This window comes from Pseudophryne corroboree, chromosome 6 (genome assembly GCF_028390025.1).
Source record: "Pseudophryne corroboree isolate aPseCor3 chromosome 6, aPseCor3.hap2, whole genome shotgun sequence".
Classification (NCBI taxonomy): Eukaryota; Metazoa; Chordata; class Amphibia; order Anura; family Myobatrachidae; genus Pseudophryne; species Pseudophryne corroboree.
The window spans coordinates 108,187,389-108,206,013 of NC_086449.1; the positions used below are offsets into that span (position 1 = coordinate 108,187,389).

At 49.0% G+C, this 18,625-nt stretch overlaps 1 protein-coding gene across 2 annotated transcripts in view; it reads left to right on the forward strand.

The window, feature by feature from the left end:
* Positions 1 to 3,860: 3,860 nt before the first annotated feature.
* XAB2 (XPA binding protein 2) overlaps positions 3,861 to 18,625 on the forward strand; it is a 41,859-nt gene continuing 27,094 nt past the window's right edge. The window contains exon 1 of one of the 2 annotated variants that reach the window (XM_063931636.1): positions 3,861 to 3,992. Coding sequence is in view for 1 of the 2 variants with exons in the window: in XM_063931635.1 (XP_063787705.1) it covers positions 18,118 to 18,141 (24 nt within the window). In the remaining variant the exon portion in view is untranslated. Of the gene's footprint in view, positions 3,993 to 18,035; positions 18,142 to 18,625 lie in introns of those variants that run through there. The other variant, XM_063931635.1, reaches the window with a different exon arrangement.

The following is an 18,625-nucleotide window of genomic DNA, read 5'->3' on the forward strand; positions in this document are numbered from 1 at the left end:
TCCTATTTTTTAGCTACCGATATAGACGCACAAGAAATGAGTTGCGCCTATAGGTAGATTGCTTTCCAGAAAATTGGGGCTGCTATACCTCTAATATAAGCAATTTCTTAAAAAATTGGGGCTGCTATACCTCTAATATAAGCAATTTCCTAAAAAATTGGGGCTGCTAAACCCCTAAATGTAATTGGGGCTATTATACCCCTAAATATCAGCAATCCCCTAGGAAACTGGGGCTGCTATACCCCGCCGGCCATCCAACAGCTGGGATCTCGCCATCGGTATTGTAGCCCAACGCTGTCAGGCCTCTGTAGCAGGCTAGATAATAAGGTCTAAATGTATATTGATCTCTCAGGTACTGCCCAGTGTGTGAGGGGTAGTGTATACGGCAGATGCAGCGTGAGGTGAGGATTACAGAACTTATCCTCGCTGATTGCTGGACCAGTCAGCACCTCAGCATTACAGGACTGCTCTGCCTCTCTCTCCTGCGTTAAAGAAGACTGCAGCTGTCATTATTTCTGAATCAGACAGTGTCAGTGTCAGTCTGAGCCTCGGGCTCGACCTCTGGCTCTACCCTGTTCTGGGGAGCCATGCCTCTGACCTGCTTTCTTCCGACCCAGGGCACAGGGCCGTAACTAGGTGTGTGCGGAGTATGCTTCACACATAGCGCGGCAGGGTAAGGGGCGCTGTTGGCAGCACTTCTCAATTATGAATTATCTAATTACTTTCATTTGCAGCTCCCCTTTCTCTTACGTCCTTGGGGATACTGGGAATCCATTTAATACCATGGGGTATAGATGGGTCCACTAGGAGCCTTGGGCACTTTAAGAATTTGATAGTGTGCGCTGGCTCCTCCCTCTATGCCCCTCCTACCAGACTCAATGTAGAAAATGTGCCCGGAAGCTCCTGAAGAGTTTTCTGCATTTATTTTATCTGTTTGTTCAGGCAGGACTGGATGGTACCAGCTTGCCTGCTTTGTGGGACTTAGGGGGAGGGGGGGGGGGGGCGGCCCAACCTCTTGAAGGGTTAATGGTCCCGTTCCCCACTGGCAGGACACTAGCTTCTGAGGGAACTATTCACAAGCCCCACCACGGCGAGCGGACATTCCCACAGCACGCCGCCACCCCTAACAGAGCCAGAAGAAAGAAGAGTGGTGAGTACTAAGCTGGCATCCTGGTTAGCGGGTCACCGGCCATTATGGCGGCAGGAGGGTACGGAGACGCTCAGCTTCTACATGGGGCAGCTGGGTCTCCGGAGTCAGTACACAGTGCAGACGCACAGCTTCTGAGGGGGTGAACTGAGTCTCAGTACACTATATATGTACACTGTACCCAGACTGGTATTACAGACTTAAAAGGGGGCTGACTCCATTTTAGGCACAAAATTATTAGTGTACTAAGGGGGTAATTCTGAGTTGATCGCAGCAGGAACTTTGTTAGCAGTTGGGCAAAACCATGTGCACTGCAGGGGAGGCAGATATAACGTGCAGAAAGAGTTCTTGCTGCGATCAACTCAGAATTACCTCCTAAATCCCCAATCTGGGTACTTAGTCTGCGACCCGGCTAAGCTTGGCATTAGCAGTAAGGGCACAGTGTGCTGGCTCCATACTATCTCTGTGTCTCCCTGGAAGGGCTCTTTGTGGGTTAATTGAACATTTAACCTCTTCGTGTGTGTGTGTGTGTGTGTGTGTGTGTGTGTGTGTGTGTTGTCACTGTAACAGTATGTTAGACAAAGAGTGTGTTTCATGTAAGGCACAGTGTTCCTCTTCTCCAGGGGGTTCACTACTGTGTACTCAGTGCAGTGTACCTCCCCAGGGTAGCGGGTAGAGCCAGTTTGGCTGGACACCATTGAGGGAATGATTTCCAATATTTCTATTAAATTGTCCCCCAATGAGAAAGAGACGCAATACTTAAGACAATCGATGACTGAGTTTATGAAAAGAGACTCAGTACCCAAACCAGCGTCTCAGTCCCCTGCCATTTGTCCACAAAAATGTACTTTGACCCGTATCCTGCAGTCTGACTCTCATGATGAAGGGTCAGACTGTCAGTATCCGGAGACTTACCTCCGGCGGGATTCCCCAGGGGTTGCCGTCCCGTTGGCGAGGAGTTGCTTGTGGCGGGTCCCTCAGGACACGTGTGCGGCTTCCGGAGGCTGGGGTCTGGTGAGCCGGGTGCTGTGGCGGGGAGTCGCTGCAGCAGGGCCCTCTGTCGATACTCAGTCTCAGAAAGTCAAGAGGCCGGAGCTGGGCTAGCTATGTGCTGCAGCTGAGAATGTCCCCAGTGATGGGGGCTGCCATGTTGGAGACCTGAGATCTGCCAATGGATTTTCCACCCTGTGTCCAGCAAATCCTGTGTAGTCTTCCCTTATAAAAGAGGGCTGGCTCAGAGGGTGAGTGCCAGTGCTTCAAGTTACTTTTTTGTGAAAGGTTCTCTATCCCTGTGCTCCCTGACTGCTCTTGGTGCCCTGGTCCTGGTTGCTATCATATGACCGTGACCTATCGCTGCTGCAGTCCTGTTGCTAAAGCTCGTCACCATTCGTGGAAGCGCTCACGGGGTCCCAGGTCGTAAAGGAGCTCCGAGCCCAAGCCACAGTCTTAATTTCTTCAGAGTCAAAGCTCTTCAGCCTCGTCTACCAATCACAACCACAGTCTTTCAGTTCTTCAAAACCAGTGTTCTTCAGCCTCGTCTACCCTACCCTACTTGATATTCCAGAATATTTTGAATCTTTGTTCTTATTGAGTTCTTATAGCTCATTGTTTCACAGTACACTCATTTGGAGGGATTAATGTCTAGTATAACTAGTATAAGCCATAGGGAGTGTTGCAGATAGGAGCTACATACACTAGAATGTGCTGCCCATATTAGTACCAACCCGGGAACGGAACTAAGTTTACTGCTGCTCAACCAACAGGTCGAATCAAAGCCAAGTGATGCACTCACTAGCTGCAGTCTCCATCCCCACATTTTAATAATACCTCCACACAAAACTTATTTCGGGTGGAGGTTAACTCTGATTTTCCCCAGGTCGTGTATCCCAACTCCCCCTCTCCACCCCACTCATGTCCCATGTCACCAACTTCCCCCTCATATGCCAAGGTCCTGCGTCAGCCCCCAGGCCCTGTGTTACAGATCATCATGTCCCCAGGTTCTGTGTCTCTCCACCCCTCCCCCCCATGTCCTGTGTCACTCTCTCCCCCTCATATGCCCAGGTCCTTTGTCACTGCCCTTAGTCTTGTGTTGCCCCCCCCCCACCACCACCACCCCCCTCATGTCCCCAGGTCCTGTGTCCCTCCTGCCATCACCCCAGAAAGTGTTTCACCTAATACTTTTATATAATACTAGAATGAGCTACAGCGCGCACCACTGCTGCCTCATATCCCCTTTACACACCATTACCTCTCCTTTCCTGTATGAAAAATGAGTACAGGAGGAAGGGGGGAATCATCAGTAGGCCGAAGTTTTGCCTAGGTTGCTAAAAAAGCTTGCACCGGCTCTGCATATATCATATGCAAATTAACTCCTTAAGTTTGTTAAAATGAACAAGTGCAATACACAATCCTTTTTCCTTCACAGCAGGTCATATGCCAGCACTGGCAACCACTGCACCACGGTTTTTTAAAGGAAACGTCTACTTGATAATGTGATACCCCATTAAAGGGCCCTCTGTAGCTATATAGGTATCACACTATGTATGTGTCATTATTTATGAAAATATAATTTGTCAGAAAAAAATGTTTTACTCTCTAAGGCAGATAACTCCCAGCATTTCTGGCAGCTGCTCAAGAGGCAAGAGCAGGTCACATGAGGTGTTAGGTGGTACTGAAGTGACAGTTTGAAACTAGTGGCAGTTGGTCAAGGTGAGTCCTGAAGTAACCGCTTCGAAGACAGGTTGTGCTGCTGAGGCACTGCTGGCGGTGGCTATGCGTATGAGCCATGTCACTTGGTGGACAGCTGGTCTGTGGGGAGGAACTGTAGGCAGAATTGGACAGAGCTGTAAGTCAAGTGCCACTCTCCCTTTGTGCCCTGGCAGTGCTGTACCTAGACCTTTTGGTGTCTTGTGCTAGAAATAGCATTGGCGCCCCACTCCCCATTTATCCAATAGGGACATAAAACACATGCGCCACACACACACCAAGAGAAATCCTGGGCCCCAGTACAACCATTTTCCTGGGCCCCCTGCCCCCACTGGAGGGGGTGTGACCACAGCATGCTGAGGGCATGGCCATTCCTCTTTGGGGGCATGTCTAGCACATAAGAAGCACCCACTCACAGGAGCATGGCATGCCTCCCAACCAGGGCAGTAGAGAGCCTGGCTGGGCTCCGGTACTTTTCAGGGGGCATGGTCTAAGGAGGCGTGGATCTGGGCTACCACTGGGCCCTTCTATCAGACATAGGCCCAGGTAATTTGTACCCTCTCCCCCCTCTCGACGACACTGCACACACATACACACACTATACAAACACTGCAAGAAAAATGATTTGGACACAAATCCTCTTTAAACCATATTCATGTGCGCAACCTGATAGCTTGCACAATCCGTTCAGCCACAATACCCCTCATTTGTAATATAAAGCTACCTATATCCCTTTAAAAAATAACCAGCACCATAATCGAGCAGATCTATGCAGTGATCTGCCCAGCTGCAACACTGATCACCCCTTCACAAAGTACAAGGTAAGCTTCAAATAGTTAAAACTCTCCAGCTTGGAATTCTCTAGCTTTCTATGCAAGGGCAGCAGTGCGGTGAGGTCAGTGGCTGGTGAGGCACTACAGCCATAATGTCCGACATATCCTGCCGATGACCCCTACCGCCGCCGAGCCAATGCCCGCTACTGCCTCTGAGCTGATGCCACCGCCAATGGCTTACAAACTTGCCCACCATCAACTGACCCAGCCCTCCGCTACTAATTTGCATCTCAGTCCGATGCCGCCAATGCCCGCTGCCTGCCTGCTCATCCTACTTGTGATATATTGTACATTTTTATAGAAAAAAATTAAAAATTAGTGTTTGGGACTGGGAAGGGAGTGGGAGGAGGACATGAATGCAATTTTGTTGTCCATGGCTTCCATTAACTTAATGGAGAAGGGTCTGAATGGGTTAAAAAATGTAAAAAATAAATGCGTGAGGTCCCCCCTCCTAAGTATACCCAACCTCGGGCTCTTTCAGCCAGCCCTGGCTGTTTAAATACTGGGGAAAAATTGGACAGGGGTTCCCCGTATTTAGACAACCAGCATCGGGCTCTTAGTCCGGTCCTGGTTCCAAAAATACGGGGGACAAAAGATGTAGGGGTCCCCCGTATTTTTAAAACCAGCTCCGGGCTCCACTAGCCAGGGACATAATGCCACAGCTTATGTAGGTCCCTGCGGCCGTGGCATTACCCCCCCAACTAGTCACCCCTGGCCCGGGTTCCCAGGAGGAGTGGGGACCCATTAAATCAAGGGCCCCCCCTTCAGACACCCAAGGGCCAGGGGTGAAGCCCGAGGCTGTCCCCGGCACCCCTGGGCAGTGGGTGCCAGGCTGATAGCCATAAGTGTGTAAAAAAAAAGGAATATTTTTTGTTGTTGTGGCACTACAAGGCCCAGCAAGCCTCCCCCGCTTGCTGGTACTTGGAGAACCTTAAGTACCAGCATGCAGGGAAATAACGGGCCCGCTGGCACCTGTAGTTCTACAACAACAAAAATACCCAAATAAAAACACAACACACACACCGTGAAAGTAAATATTTATTAAAACACACTTACACACTCACACATACTTACCTACATCCCACGCCGGTCATGTCCACTTGTCCATGTAGAATCCAATAGGGCCGGTACCTGTAAAAATGAAAATTATACTTACAAACGAAGTAATCCACAGGAGGAGAGAGAGAGAGAGAGAGAAATAACTGAATATTATTACAGGGGAGAGTGCTGCTGCTGGGTGGGAGGATGAAGCAGGTGCCCCCAAAAGTTGTGAGCCCAGTAGCAGTGCCCCCAGTAGTTGTGACCCCAGTAGTTGTGCCCCAGTCGCTGAGCCCCCAGTTGCTGTGCCCCTTGTAGCTGTGACCCCTGTAGCTGTGACCCCAGTCATTGTGACCCCAGTTGCTGTGCCCCCTGTAGCTTTGCCCCCAGTAGCTGTGCCCCTTGTAGCTTTGCCTCCTGTAGCAGTGCCCCGAGTAGTTGTGACCCCTGTAGTTGTGCCCCCAGTTGCTGTGCCCCTTGTAGCTGTGCCCCCAGTAGTTGTGACCCCTGTAGTTGTGACCCCAGTTGCTGTGCCCCCAGTAGTTGACCCCTGTAGTTGTGCACCCAGTTGCTGTGCCCCTGTAGCTTTGCCCCCAGTAGCTGTGCCCCCTGTAGTTGTGCCTCCTAGCTGTGCCCATTGTAGCAGTGCCCCCAGTTACTGTGCCCATTGTAGCAGTGCCCCCAGTTGCTGTGCCCCTTGTAGCAATGCCCCTAGATGCTGTGCCCCCAATTGTTGTGCCCCTAGTTGCTATGCCCCTAGTTGCTGTGCCCCCAGTTGCTGTGCCCCCTGTAGCTGTGCCCCCTGTAGCTGTGCCCCTTGTAGCTGTGCCCCCTGTAGCTGTGCCCCTTGTAGCTGTGCCCCCTGTAGCTGTGCCCCTTGTAGCCGTGCCCCTTGTAGCAGTGCCCCTAGTTGCTGTGCTCCTTGTAGCAGTGCCCCCTATAGATGTGCCCCTCGTAGCAGTGCTCCCTGTAGCTGTGCCCCTTGTAGCCGTGCCCCTTGTAGCAGTGTCCCCTGTAGCAGTGCCCCTAGTTGCTGTGCCCCTAGTTGCTGTGCCCCTTGTAGCAGTGCCCCCTGTAGATGTGCCCCTCGTAGCAGTGCCCCCTGTAGCTGTGCCCCCAGTTGCTGTGCCCCTTATAGCCGTGCCCTTTGTAGCAGGGTCTGACAGGGGCATGCATTCATCGGGGCTGAATGCACGCCCCTGTCATTGAGGCATCAGTAAAGGTGCCGCTTCCCCATGCGTTTGCAATGGGCTTTCACAGCCCATTGCTGCGCCTTGCCCCCTGCCCGCCCCCTGCTGCTGGGACTTTAATGTTAGCAGCGGGAGGCACCTCTCCCGCTGCCTCCCACCTGTCCCTCACACGCAGCCACAGGGGGGGAATTATTAAAATAATAAAAAAAGATATAACAGACTGTGTTATAAATATCTTCTTTTTATTATTTTAATCATTATAACAGGGGAGGCACTGCCTCCCCTGACTGCACGTCCCTGCAGGGCAGATAGCTCAATGATTAGCGTGCCTGACAGGAATGTCATAGGCATATATATTGGTAGATGCTCAATTAGCTTAGTGATATCATTCAGGTGCTCGAAAGGGAGGGGTATTTCTGAGCAAGAAAAAAAGGCAATTGGTTTCCCCCAGCACCCTGAATGATAACAGTAACTAGATGTAAATCCCACATAATAATAGAATTCAGAGATCTTCGTTACACATATTTGCGCAAATATGTGGTTAAGCCCCAAAGCCGCATCAAGGCGTCTCTGTATATTTGGGGTCCCTAGCGCTATATCTAGGTGCAGGGTGTGGCACCCCAAAACACCAGCATAAGCCAGAAAGCCCAGCGTAGCATACCAGTGAAAAAACTAGTGTTAATAAATTAGTATTTAGGAAGCCGAAGCTATAGAGAGGGTGATACAAACATGAAATGTAATTAAAATAGAGAAATAGTGTTAAAAATTAATAAGTGAAAAGTGTTAATAGAATGTAAAGGTATGCCACACTAAAGCCATCCAGCTCAGCCAGTCCAGAGGCACCACACCTCACACCTCCATTACCCCAATCTGGGTCTAATATTAACCAGCAAGCTGGATGGCTTTAGTGTGGCATACCTTTACATTCTATTAACACTTTTCACTTATTAAGTTTTTAACACTATTTCTCTATTTTAATTACATTTCATGTTTGTATCACCCTCTCTATAGCTTCGGCTTCCTAAATACTAATTTATTAACACTATAGTTTTTTTCACTGGTATGCTACGCTGGGCTTTCTGGCTTATGCTGGTGTCTTGGGGTGCCACACCCTGCACCTAGATATAGCGCTAGGGACTTCAAATATACAGAGACTCCTTGTTGCGGCTTTGGGGCTTAACCACACATTTGCGTAAATATGTGTAACAAAGATCTCTGAATTCTATTATTATGTGGTATTTACATCTAGTTACTGTTATCATTCAGGGTGCTGGGGGAAACCAATTGCCTTTTTTTTCTTGCTCAGGAATGTCATAGGCAACTGGTTCGAATCCTGGGCTCATAGCATCCCGAAATATAATAAAGAACAGTTCGACTGAGCAACAAAGAGCTCTCAAGACAAGTCCATGAATGCTGTATAGGTATTAGAAATAAAACAGGTGGGGGTAGGAGACGGGCAGTCAGGAGATGCTGGGCTTCAAAAATTTTTAATTACCTACCAGTAAATCTTTTTCTTGCAGTCCGTAGGGGATACTGGGAATCCATTTAGTACCATGGGGTATAGACGGGTCCACTAGTAGCCTTGGGCACTTTAAGAATTTATAGTGTGCGCTGGCTCCTCCCTCTATGCCCCTCCTATCAGACTCAGTCTAGGAAACTGTGCCCGAGGAGATAGACATACTTTGAGAGAAGGATAGATAAGGAAAGTGGTGAGATTACGAACCAGCATACAAAAACAAGAGGAAACCCATGCTAACGGAACTTGAAACCAGGAACAGCAACAGCTGAACCAACCAGAATACTTAACCAAGTAACAGTGCAGGGAGAACGAAGCACCGGGCGGGCGCCCAGTATCCCCTACGGACTACAAGAAAAGGATTTACCAGTAGGTAATTAAATTCCTATTTTCTCTTACATCCTTGGGGATACTGGGAATCCATTTAGTACCATAGGGAAGTACCAAAGCTCCCAAACCGGGTGGGAGAGTGCTGAGGTTCTTGCAGGACTGATTGACCAAACTGAAGGTCCTCAGAGGCCAAAGTATCGAACTTGTAAAACTTTGCAAACATGTTCGAACCTGACCAAGTAGCTGCTCGCAGAGCTGTAAAGCCGAGACACCCCAGGCAGCTGCCCAAGAAGACCCCACCGATTTAGTAGAGTGGACCTGTACAGATTTTGGAACTGGTAATCCTGCCGTGGAATAAGCATGCTGAATAGTGAGCCTGATCCAGTGTGCAATAGAATGCTTTGAAGTAGGACACCCAATTTTATTGGGATCATAGAGAACGAACAGCGAGTCCAATTTCCTGTGACGAGCTGTTCTCTTTACAAAGCCCTCACAACATCCAAAGACTTTGAAGTAGCAGAGGTGTCCGTAACAGCCGGAACCACAATAGGTTGGTTGATGTGAAACGCGGACACCAATTTAGGAAGAAATTGCTGATGAGTTCTGAGTTCAGCTCTGTCCTCATGGAAAATGAAGTAGGGACTCTTGTGACAACACCCCTAGCTCCGACACACGTCTTGCTCAAGCCAAGGCCAACAGTGTGACAGTCTTTCACGTCAGGTACTTTACGTCAACCTCCTGTAACGGTTCAAACCAGTCCGATTGGAGGAGCTGCAGCACCAAGTTGAGATCCCAAGGTGGCGTGGGACGCACAAAGGGAGGCTGGATGTGCAGAACACCTTTCAAGAACATCTGAACCTCAGGGAAAGAAGCCAGTTGTTTCTGAAAGTAAATAGACAAGCCCGAAATCTGGACTTTAATGGAACCTAGGAGAAGGCCCACATCCACTCCCGGCTGCAGAAAAAGCAGGAGATGTCTCAGATGAAATTCCACCGCAGAATATTGTCTGCTTTTACACCAAGAGACATACTTCTTCTATATACAGTGGTAATGTTTAGACGTTACCCCCTTCCTGGCTTGGATAATAGTCGGGATGACCTTGTCAGGAATCCCTCTCCTGGCTAAAATGAGCCGTTCAACTTCCAAGCCGTTAAACGTAGCCACGGTAAGTCTTGATAGATGAACGGGCCCTACTACAGAAGATCCTTGCGAGGAGGTAGATGCCACGGATCTTTGATCAGCATCTCGAGAAGATCCGCGTACCAAGCCCTTCCTGGACAGTCCGGAGCAATGAGTATTGCTTAAACCTTTTCCCTTTTATCCTCTTTAGAATTCTTGGGATCAGAGGAAGTGGAGGAAACATGTACACCAGCTGATAGACCCACGGAGTTGTCAGAGCATCTACCACCACTGCTTGTGGGTCCCTCGACCTGGAACAATACCACTTGAGCTTCTCGTCGAGTCGAGAGGCCATCATGTCGATCTGTGGATACCCCCACCGACGTGTTAACCACTGGAACACCTGTGGGTGAAGGCCCCACTCCCTCGGGTGCAGATCGTGTCTGCTGAGGAAGTCTGCTTCCCAGTTGTCTACTCCCGGAATGAAGACTGCTGACAACGCCACATCATTTTTTTCCGCCCAGAGGAGAATTCTTGACACCTCTGACATTGCGGCTCTGTTTTTCATTCCGCCATGTCGGTTTATGTACGTTACCGCCGTAACATTGTCCGACTGGATTTGAATGGCCTGATTCCGAAGTAGAGATGAGGCCTGCAGAAGGGCGTTGTTGATTGCCCTGATTTCCAAGATGTTTATCCGAAGGACGACTTTCTGACTTGACCATCTTCCTTGAAACTGCACCCCCTGGATGACTGCTCCCCAACCTCTGAGGCTTGCGTCTGTGGTTAGCAGAATCCAATTCTGAATCCCAAACCTCCGACCCTCGACGAGTTTGAGAAGTCTGTAGCCACCACAGAAGGGAGATCCTGGCTTTTGGCGACAGACAGATCCTCTGGTGCATGTGAAGATGCGATCCGGACCATTTGTCCAACAGATCCAGCTGAAAGGGCCTCGCATGAAACCTTCCGTACTGAAGCGCCTCATAAGAGGCCACCATTTTCCCCAGAAGGCGAATGCACAGATGCACCGAGATCCGGGTTGGCTTCAGGACAGCCTGAACCATTGACTGGATTACCATAGCCTTCTCCAAGGGAAGGAACACTCTCTGAGACTCTGTGTCTAGTATAATTCCCAGAAAAGGAAGCCTCTGTATCGGTTCCAGGTGAGATTTTGGTAAATTCAGAATCCACCTGTGATCCAGGAGTAGTCTGGTTGAGGCCAATGCTGTCCCAAATCCGCTCCCTTGACGTTGCCTTTATCAGAAGATCGTCCAGGTATGGAATTATGTTCACACCCTGTTTGCGGAGTAGAAACATCAGCTCTGCCATCGCTTTGGTGAACACCCTTGGTGCCGTGGTGAGACCAAATGGCAGGGCTTAGAACTGGTAGTGACAGTCCTGCAGTGCAAACCGTAGATAAGCCTGATAAGGCGGCCAGATCGGAATATGAAGGTATGCATCCTTGATATCCAGAGACACCAAGAATTCCCCCTCTCAGATCACCGCTCTCAGAGACTCCATCTTGAATTTGAACACTCGCAAGTACTGGTTCAATGACTTGAGGTTCAAAATTGGTCTTACCGAACCATCTGGGTTCGGTACTACAAAAAAGTTGGAATAATGGGGGGTCATTCTGAGATGATCGTAGCTGTGCTAAATTTTGCACAGCTATGATCATTCACACTGACATGTGGGGGGACGCCCAGCGCAGGGCTATCCCGCCCCGCATGTCAGTGCCACCCCCCCCCTCCCCGCAGAAGTGCAAAGGCATCGCACAGCGGCGATGCCTTTGCACTTCAAGAGTAGCTCCCGAACAGTGCAGCTTTAGTGTGCTGGCCGGGAGCTACTCATCGCTCCCCGGCCCGCAGTGGCTGCGTGTGACGTCGCGCAGCCGCTGTGGCCGCCCCCCGTTTGGTCCGGCCACACCTGCGTTGGCCAGACCACGCCCACAAAACGGCGGCCACATGCCGCCACTCCGCCCCCCCCCCCCCCCCCCTGCCCAGCGACCGCTTCTGTCTGTCAATCAGGCAGAGGCGATCGTAGCGGCCCGACACGCCTGGCATGCGCTGGTGCACTGCGGCGATGGCGCAAGCGCAGATCTGACCCAATCGCACTGCTGCGATAAACTGCAGCGTGCGATCGGGTCAGAATGACCCCCAATACCCCTTGTTTTGCTGATGAGGTGGAACTGGAACAATGACCTGAGTCTGTACCAGTTTTTGAATAGCGTCCTGTAAGGTGATACTTACCTCTTGCGAAACTGGTAAGCCTGATTTGAAGAATCTGTGAGGTGGAAGCTCCTGAAACTCATCTGTAGCCCTGGGATATAAGATCTATGACCCAGGGATCCTGGCACAAACCTATCCAAATGTGATTGAAGAATTTTAGCTGGGCTTCCACCTGACAGACCTCCAGGCCACCGTAATGCTGAAGGCTTTGAGGAAGCAGAGCTTGAGCTCTGTTCCTGCGAACCGGCAGTTGCTGGTTTGCGTGGTTTACCTCCAGCGCCTCTGCTGGCTGTAGAAGAACCTCTGGCTTTGCCCTTAAACTTGGCAGTCCAAAAGGACTGTAGATTAGGTCCTAAGTAGGCCTTCCTGGCTGGGGGAGCTGCAGAAGGAAGATATGTGGACTTACCCGCAGTAGCTTTGGAGATCCATTTGTCTAGTTCATCTCCAAATAAGGCCTCTCCTGTGAAGGGTAGGCCTTCCACGCCTTTCCTGGAGTCCGCGTCAGCTGGCCACTGGCGTAGCCATAAGCCTTCGTTTATGGCTTCCACCATAAAGTTTGCAGAGTCCTGTATATGTTGCAGGAGTAAAGTAATCTTCCCTTGAGGCAAGGTATCTAACCCCTCAATTAGGTTACCCGACAATTTGACGATGGCCTTAACAATCCACCCACATGCTATAGTGGGTCTCTGGGCCACCTAGGCAGCTGTATGCAAGGATTTGAGTGTAGTTTCAATTCTACGATCAGCCATGTTTTTTAGGTAGGCTGCACCCAGGACAGGCAATACATTTTTTTGTGACAGCCTGGATACCGATGCATCCACTATCGGTGGATTTTCCCATTTTTTTCTATCCTCAGGAGGAAAAGGAAAAAATGATAGCAACCTTTTAGGAATTTGAAATTTCTGGATTAACCCACGGTTCTTCAAACAGGGTATTTTGTTCCTTTGACACAGGAAAAGTGGCTGAGGATTTCTTTTTTATATTAAAATAAGATTCCTCAGTCTCCTCTGTCACCTTATGGATATGCAGAACTTCTCTGATAGCCTCTATGAGAGCCTTATTCCCTGTGACAGAGTAGCCTCCCCCACCTCTGAGTCCACCTCCCCTCCTCCATGTCTGTGTCACGCTCGGCGAAAGTTGGGGTACCGACAACCGAGCTTGGGCTGAAAGGACAGCTCCCTGGGAATAGACGAGATGGCTGAATGTAATTCTTCCTCATGTGGTGGAGACCTAGTAGGTGTTAAGTTAGCAGGAGGGCATAGGGAAAGAAGGAAGACTCTGTAGGAGGATAACTGTAGTTTTAATGAAAAACAACTGTACACTGATTCTCGAGGAATTGAAAGACACTGAATAAGGAACTGAAGTCTATGGTTAAATGCCTTGAAGAATGAGGCTGAAGAACGTTGGTTCTGAAGAACTGAAAGACTGTGGTTTGTGATCGGCAGACGAGGCTGAAGAACGCTGGTTTTGAAGAGCTGAAAGACTGTGGTTATGATTGGTAGACGAGGCTGAGAAACACTGGTTTTGAAGAACTGAAAGACTGTGGTTGTGATTGATATACGAGGCTGAAGAACACTTGTTTTGAAGAACTGAAAGACTGTGGTTGTGATTAGTGGGTATGGTCATAGAAAGCTTTAGAGCATAAAATGAAATATATACTTGCCACTTTTCATTATATATTCTTTTTTCTTATACTGTAATAAATGTGCATATCTGTTTCCAGAAAATTCATATGCACTGGCAAATCAAGATAATTGAAAGGACCATAAAGGGGATGTATAGCACTGGTAGAATAATTTCTTTCATTGATTTCCACCTTCAAAGAACCCACCAGCTGATATCCTAGACAGTGTTGGTTCTATACCAGTGCTGTTCTACCCACTGTGGTTATGGCTAGTAGGGACATTATGCTGGAGGACTGCAGGCTGGAGACCTGGTACCATTGGGAAACATTACAGTTACATTACAAGAGGTGTATAATATGTGTCACGATCCGGGTAACTAGACGCCGGTTCCTACCTGTTAGGTGCCTCCTAAGATTGGCTCAGCGAGCCAGGGCCGGGCTATAGCTATGTTGTGGTTATTGCCTGCAGCGCTGGTTTTAGCGGCCTTCTCAGTGTATGCACTTACGGTGGTGCGTCGCTCTCAGCCCCGTCGCGGCCGTCACTGCCATGCCTGTGGTCTTCTGCTGGATGTGCGTCCTCTGTGTACCCCGGCCGCCGCTTCCATCCCCGTGGCCGCTATGCGCGTCTGGGCGCGTGGAGTTTCTGCTGCTGCGGCCTCCGCCGCCATTGTTGTTTAACACATGGTTTCAGAGTGCTTCTTTCCTCTTCAATCTCCATCAATGGGCGCAGCCATTTTGGACTTGGATCACATGTCACCATTCTCACCTATCCACAATGCTGCTGGAGCCAGGGCATAACTGTCAGCCAATCCCTGCTATCCAGCAGGTATAAATATCCTGTCCCAGCACCCAGAAGGTTGTCAGTGCTTCAATGGTCTTTCCGAAATTCCAGCGTTTCCCACGTGCAGTTCACTGTGGACTCTCCTGTGGATGTTTCCTGCAGCATACCCTGACTCCCTGGTGATTTCCCTCTGCGGTGCAGTTCCAGCTCTCCCGTGCTAATGCTCTGTGGTGCAACCTGCCTCCCTTGTTCCCGCACCCAGCACTAGCAGAGTGTATTTCTCCGGCTTTCCTGTAGCCACTCTCCAGCAGTCCTCTGTTTACCTTCCTGCAGTTCTCACCATTTCCGTGGAGTACAAATCCTGCAATCCCCAGCTTCATTCACCGCTTACCTGCGAACCCCAGCTTCATTCACAGCTTTACCTGCGAACCCCAGCTTCACTCTCAGTTTCACCTACGAACCCCAGCTTCATTTAAAGCTTCACCTGCGATCCCTAGCATCACCTTATACCTCACCTGGGTTCCCAAGTATTATACAGCACTTCCATTCATACTCTGGATTACTGGTTGTAACCAGTTGTGTTCTTAATATGCACTTGTGACATTTATTGTTTGGTTGCACATTATTTGACTCTTATGATTTAATAAAGACCCTCAAAGACATCTTCTGTTGTTGTGGTCACGCCTTCGGTCATCTGGTACTACTGCCAAGCGCATGTCTAGGAGTCCTCTCTCACCTCCTACATTCCGGTAACCGTCAGCCCCTACAACTGAGGCTCCCAGTTACCGACACCAGCCCTCAGTTGTTACAATATGCAGTTTCTGGAGTGTTCCTATTACTAGACAGGCCCATAGTCCTATAGGGGGATAGCAGGAGGAGGAACACAGGACCTGGGAACATGAGGGGGGTTGACACATGGGGAAAATCGAGGAAAAGGGTTTCTCCTCCTCTGCCAGGCGGCTCTGGCTCTTATCCTTATTCTGTGTTAGGTGGCTACGGTCAGGGCAAACTACCAACAACACTTATGCTGACAGGGCCGGCCGGGAACAGCTTCTGTGCATGCTCAATGTCACCATGACGCTCTGTCCTCCTCACTCTTTGGTGCCTGTGAGGCTGTCAGCGCTGCGTACTCTCTCCGTTGCTGATCTCTATGGCTCAAAGTCACTTGAGCATTGTCTGGTCACACACTGCTCTGCTCCTATGTACGTCAATAGAACCCTGGTCTTTTAGAGAGATTTTTCTTCTAGGCAGCTTCAGCAGTCCACCCTCAGGTCCCGCGCCCATAGGCAGCTGCCTAAGAGTCCGATTCAAACCTAATCGCTGTTGTGCGAATTCGCAAGGCGGACAATTATCGATCGACTGCGCATGCGTACGGATCATAGTGCGCACACGTAAGGCCAAACTGCAAAAAAAAATCCAGCCACTTTTTTCATCGCTAGGCATACGCAAGGTGATTGACAGGAAGCCGACGATTGGGGGTAGTAACAGCCTGTTTTCTGGGAGTGTCAGTAAAAACGCAGGCATGCCCAAGCATTTTCAGGGAGGGTGTCTGACGTCAGCTCCGGTCCCAATCATCCTGTTTCTATTACACTGTAGGAGTAGGTCCTGGGCTACACACATACTGCAAAAATCATTTGATGGGGAGTAAGATGTGAAAGGATTTGCAGCTGACTGGTGTTCGCAGAGATTTTCGCAAGGTGTATGCAGACTTGCACGGGGCAGGTATTCACTCTGTCTGGGCAGCGACTATCTGATCGCAAACCTCTGCAAATTCGCAGAGCAATGATCAGGTCTGAATTAGGCCCCAAAGCTACCTAGTGGAAGTGCCGTACCTGGATATATGGGAGAACTACGGTAAGTCAGACTCAGTATGTAAGTCATTCTTAGCTTACTGAGCCTAGATTACTAAACTCATAGTGAAAGGTATGCAAACTTCTCAAGGGAATGTTAGAGCAATGGTTTTTTAACAAAATTCACTGCAGTGTAATTAAACTGTTTTCCAAGGTTATGACTAAAATTAGACTAAAATGAAAACAGAGATCCACTGACTAAGGGGGTAATTCCAAGTTGATCGCAGCAGGATTTTTGATAGCAACTGGGCAAAACCATTTGCACTGCAGGGGAGGCAGATATAACATGTGCAGAAAGAGTTAGATTTGGGTGGGTTATATTGTTTCTGTGCAGGGTAAATACTGGCTGCTTTATTTTTACACTGCAAATTAGATTGCAGATTGAACACACCATACCCAAATCTAACTCTTTCTGCACATGTTATATCTGCCTCCCCTGCAGTGCACATGGTTTTGCCCAGTTGCTATCAAAAATCCTGCTGCGATCAACTTGGAATTACCCCCTAAATCTTGACTAAAACAAAGCAAAAGAAAAATACTAAAATGTGACTATAAACCAACTACAATTTTAAGTGACTAAAGGTGGGTACACACTAGGCGATATGCTCTATGAGCGACGTCGCCTAGTGTTTCCCCTCCCGGGCTGGGACGGTCAGCGGCAGTGCGTACACACTGAGCGATATGCAAATGATATGGTACAGTGCCGTCACGCAGCGGCCGGGCCAAGTATGCAGTTTTTGGATGACAGTCCAAATTGAGCTGCATGCATAGCAGACAGTAATGGTCGTTAACAATCCGCGGGCCGCGCGTCGCTCGGCGGCGGCATACACACTTAGCGATAAAGTAAATGACATCGCTCAGGAAAGATCAAAATGAGCGACGTTGTTTAATTTATCGCTAAGTAAATACTCCAAACACCATACTGTAGTAGCCCTAGGTTACATTATGCCACATACAAATCCCAGTTCACACATTGTAGGCTGACCATAATGTCCCTTTAAACTGGGAAATGTATGACTTACACAGGTTCTGTGGCTGGCTGACTTCAAGTCTGTATGTTGCCTGGTTTTAATCAGCCCCAGAACCTGTGTAATTTATGAGTGTCCCAGTTTAAAGGGATATTATGGTCAGCCTACATTGTGCCCTACAAACTGATGATGTAGCTATGGTATATATTTACTAAAATGCTGGTTTATGTAAGAGGAGATGTTGCCCAAAGCAACCAATCCCATTGTATCTATTATCTTCTTCTAGAATGTGCTAGATAAATGTATTATTTAGTAACAGTTTCTTATATAGCGCAGCAAATTCTGTTGCGCTTTACAACTGGACACAATGATAAAACAAAACTGGGTAATAACAGTCAGAGGTGGGAAAGCCCTGCTCGCAAAATTACAATCTATAGGGAATGAAAAGTACAATCTGATTGGTTACTATGGGAAACATCTCCACTTCCATAAACTCGCAGCAAAGTAAATATAGCCCTACTGTATGTGTGGGGGACCGGACACTGACTGCAGGAGTGCAGGTCATGGTAACCCTAGGCTCTGGCTGTTCATCTCAGTAAAGCGAGACGCATCCATGCTGAATGACAACTACTGGCAAAGCACGCCAAGTGCCCACAAGCAAAATGGTATCTCGCTGCTTGAAGCGTCCGTTGCGTATTCACGTCCGAGACGTCAGAGGAGTGCGCGGCTCCAGTAGGCACAGTTCCCGGTAGTGACGTTTTCCTGATCCGCGGCAGCTTCGTACAACATGCCGGAGAAAGAGATCGCGATCGTAAGTGTCCGCCGGGAATACCGGGAGTGTCCCAGGAATTGTGGGGGAGAGAGTCACGCTGGGGAGCGCCCTGTCCCGGGCTCTGCAGATAGTGGTGTAGCTACATATGCAGAGAGTGCTGGGACTTGTAGTGCCACGGCAGCTGTACAGGGCTTAGCAGCAATGTGTGACCCCCTGACCTGCCCCCAGGCACCCTCACACTTAGTCACAGTGCAGGCATGGCTGTGTATATGTGCACCTATATGGCAGCATGCAGTCTTTCTGTTACATGAGTGACAATACAATAGGAATTGCTATACTTACATGTCCCCCTAAGCCTAGAATACACTTTGCTTTATGTGAAAGAGCTGTCAATAGCATTATATATATATATATATATATATATATCCTGATGACAATCATTTAGATTAAAACATTGACACAGACTGTGGTGGTCTTCTTTCTTCCTCCGCTGCCGTGAGTGCCGCACCCACCCACTGAACTG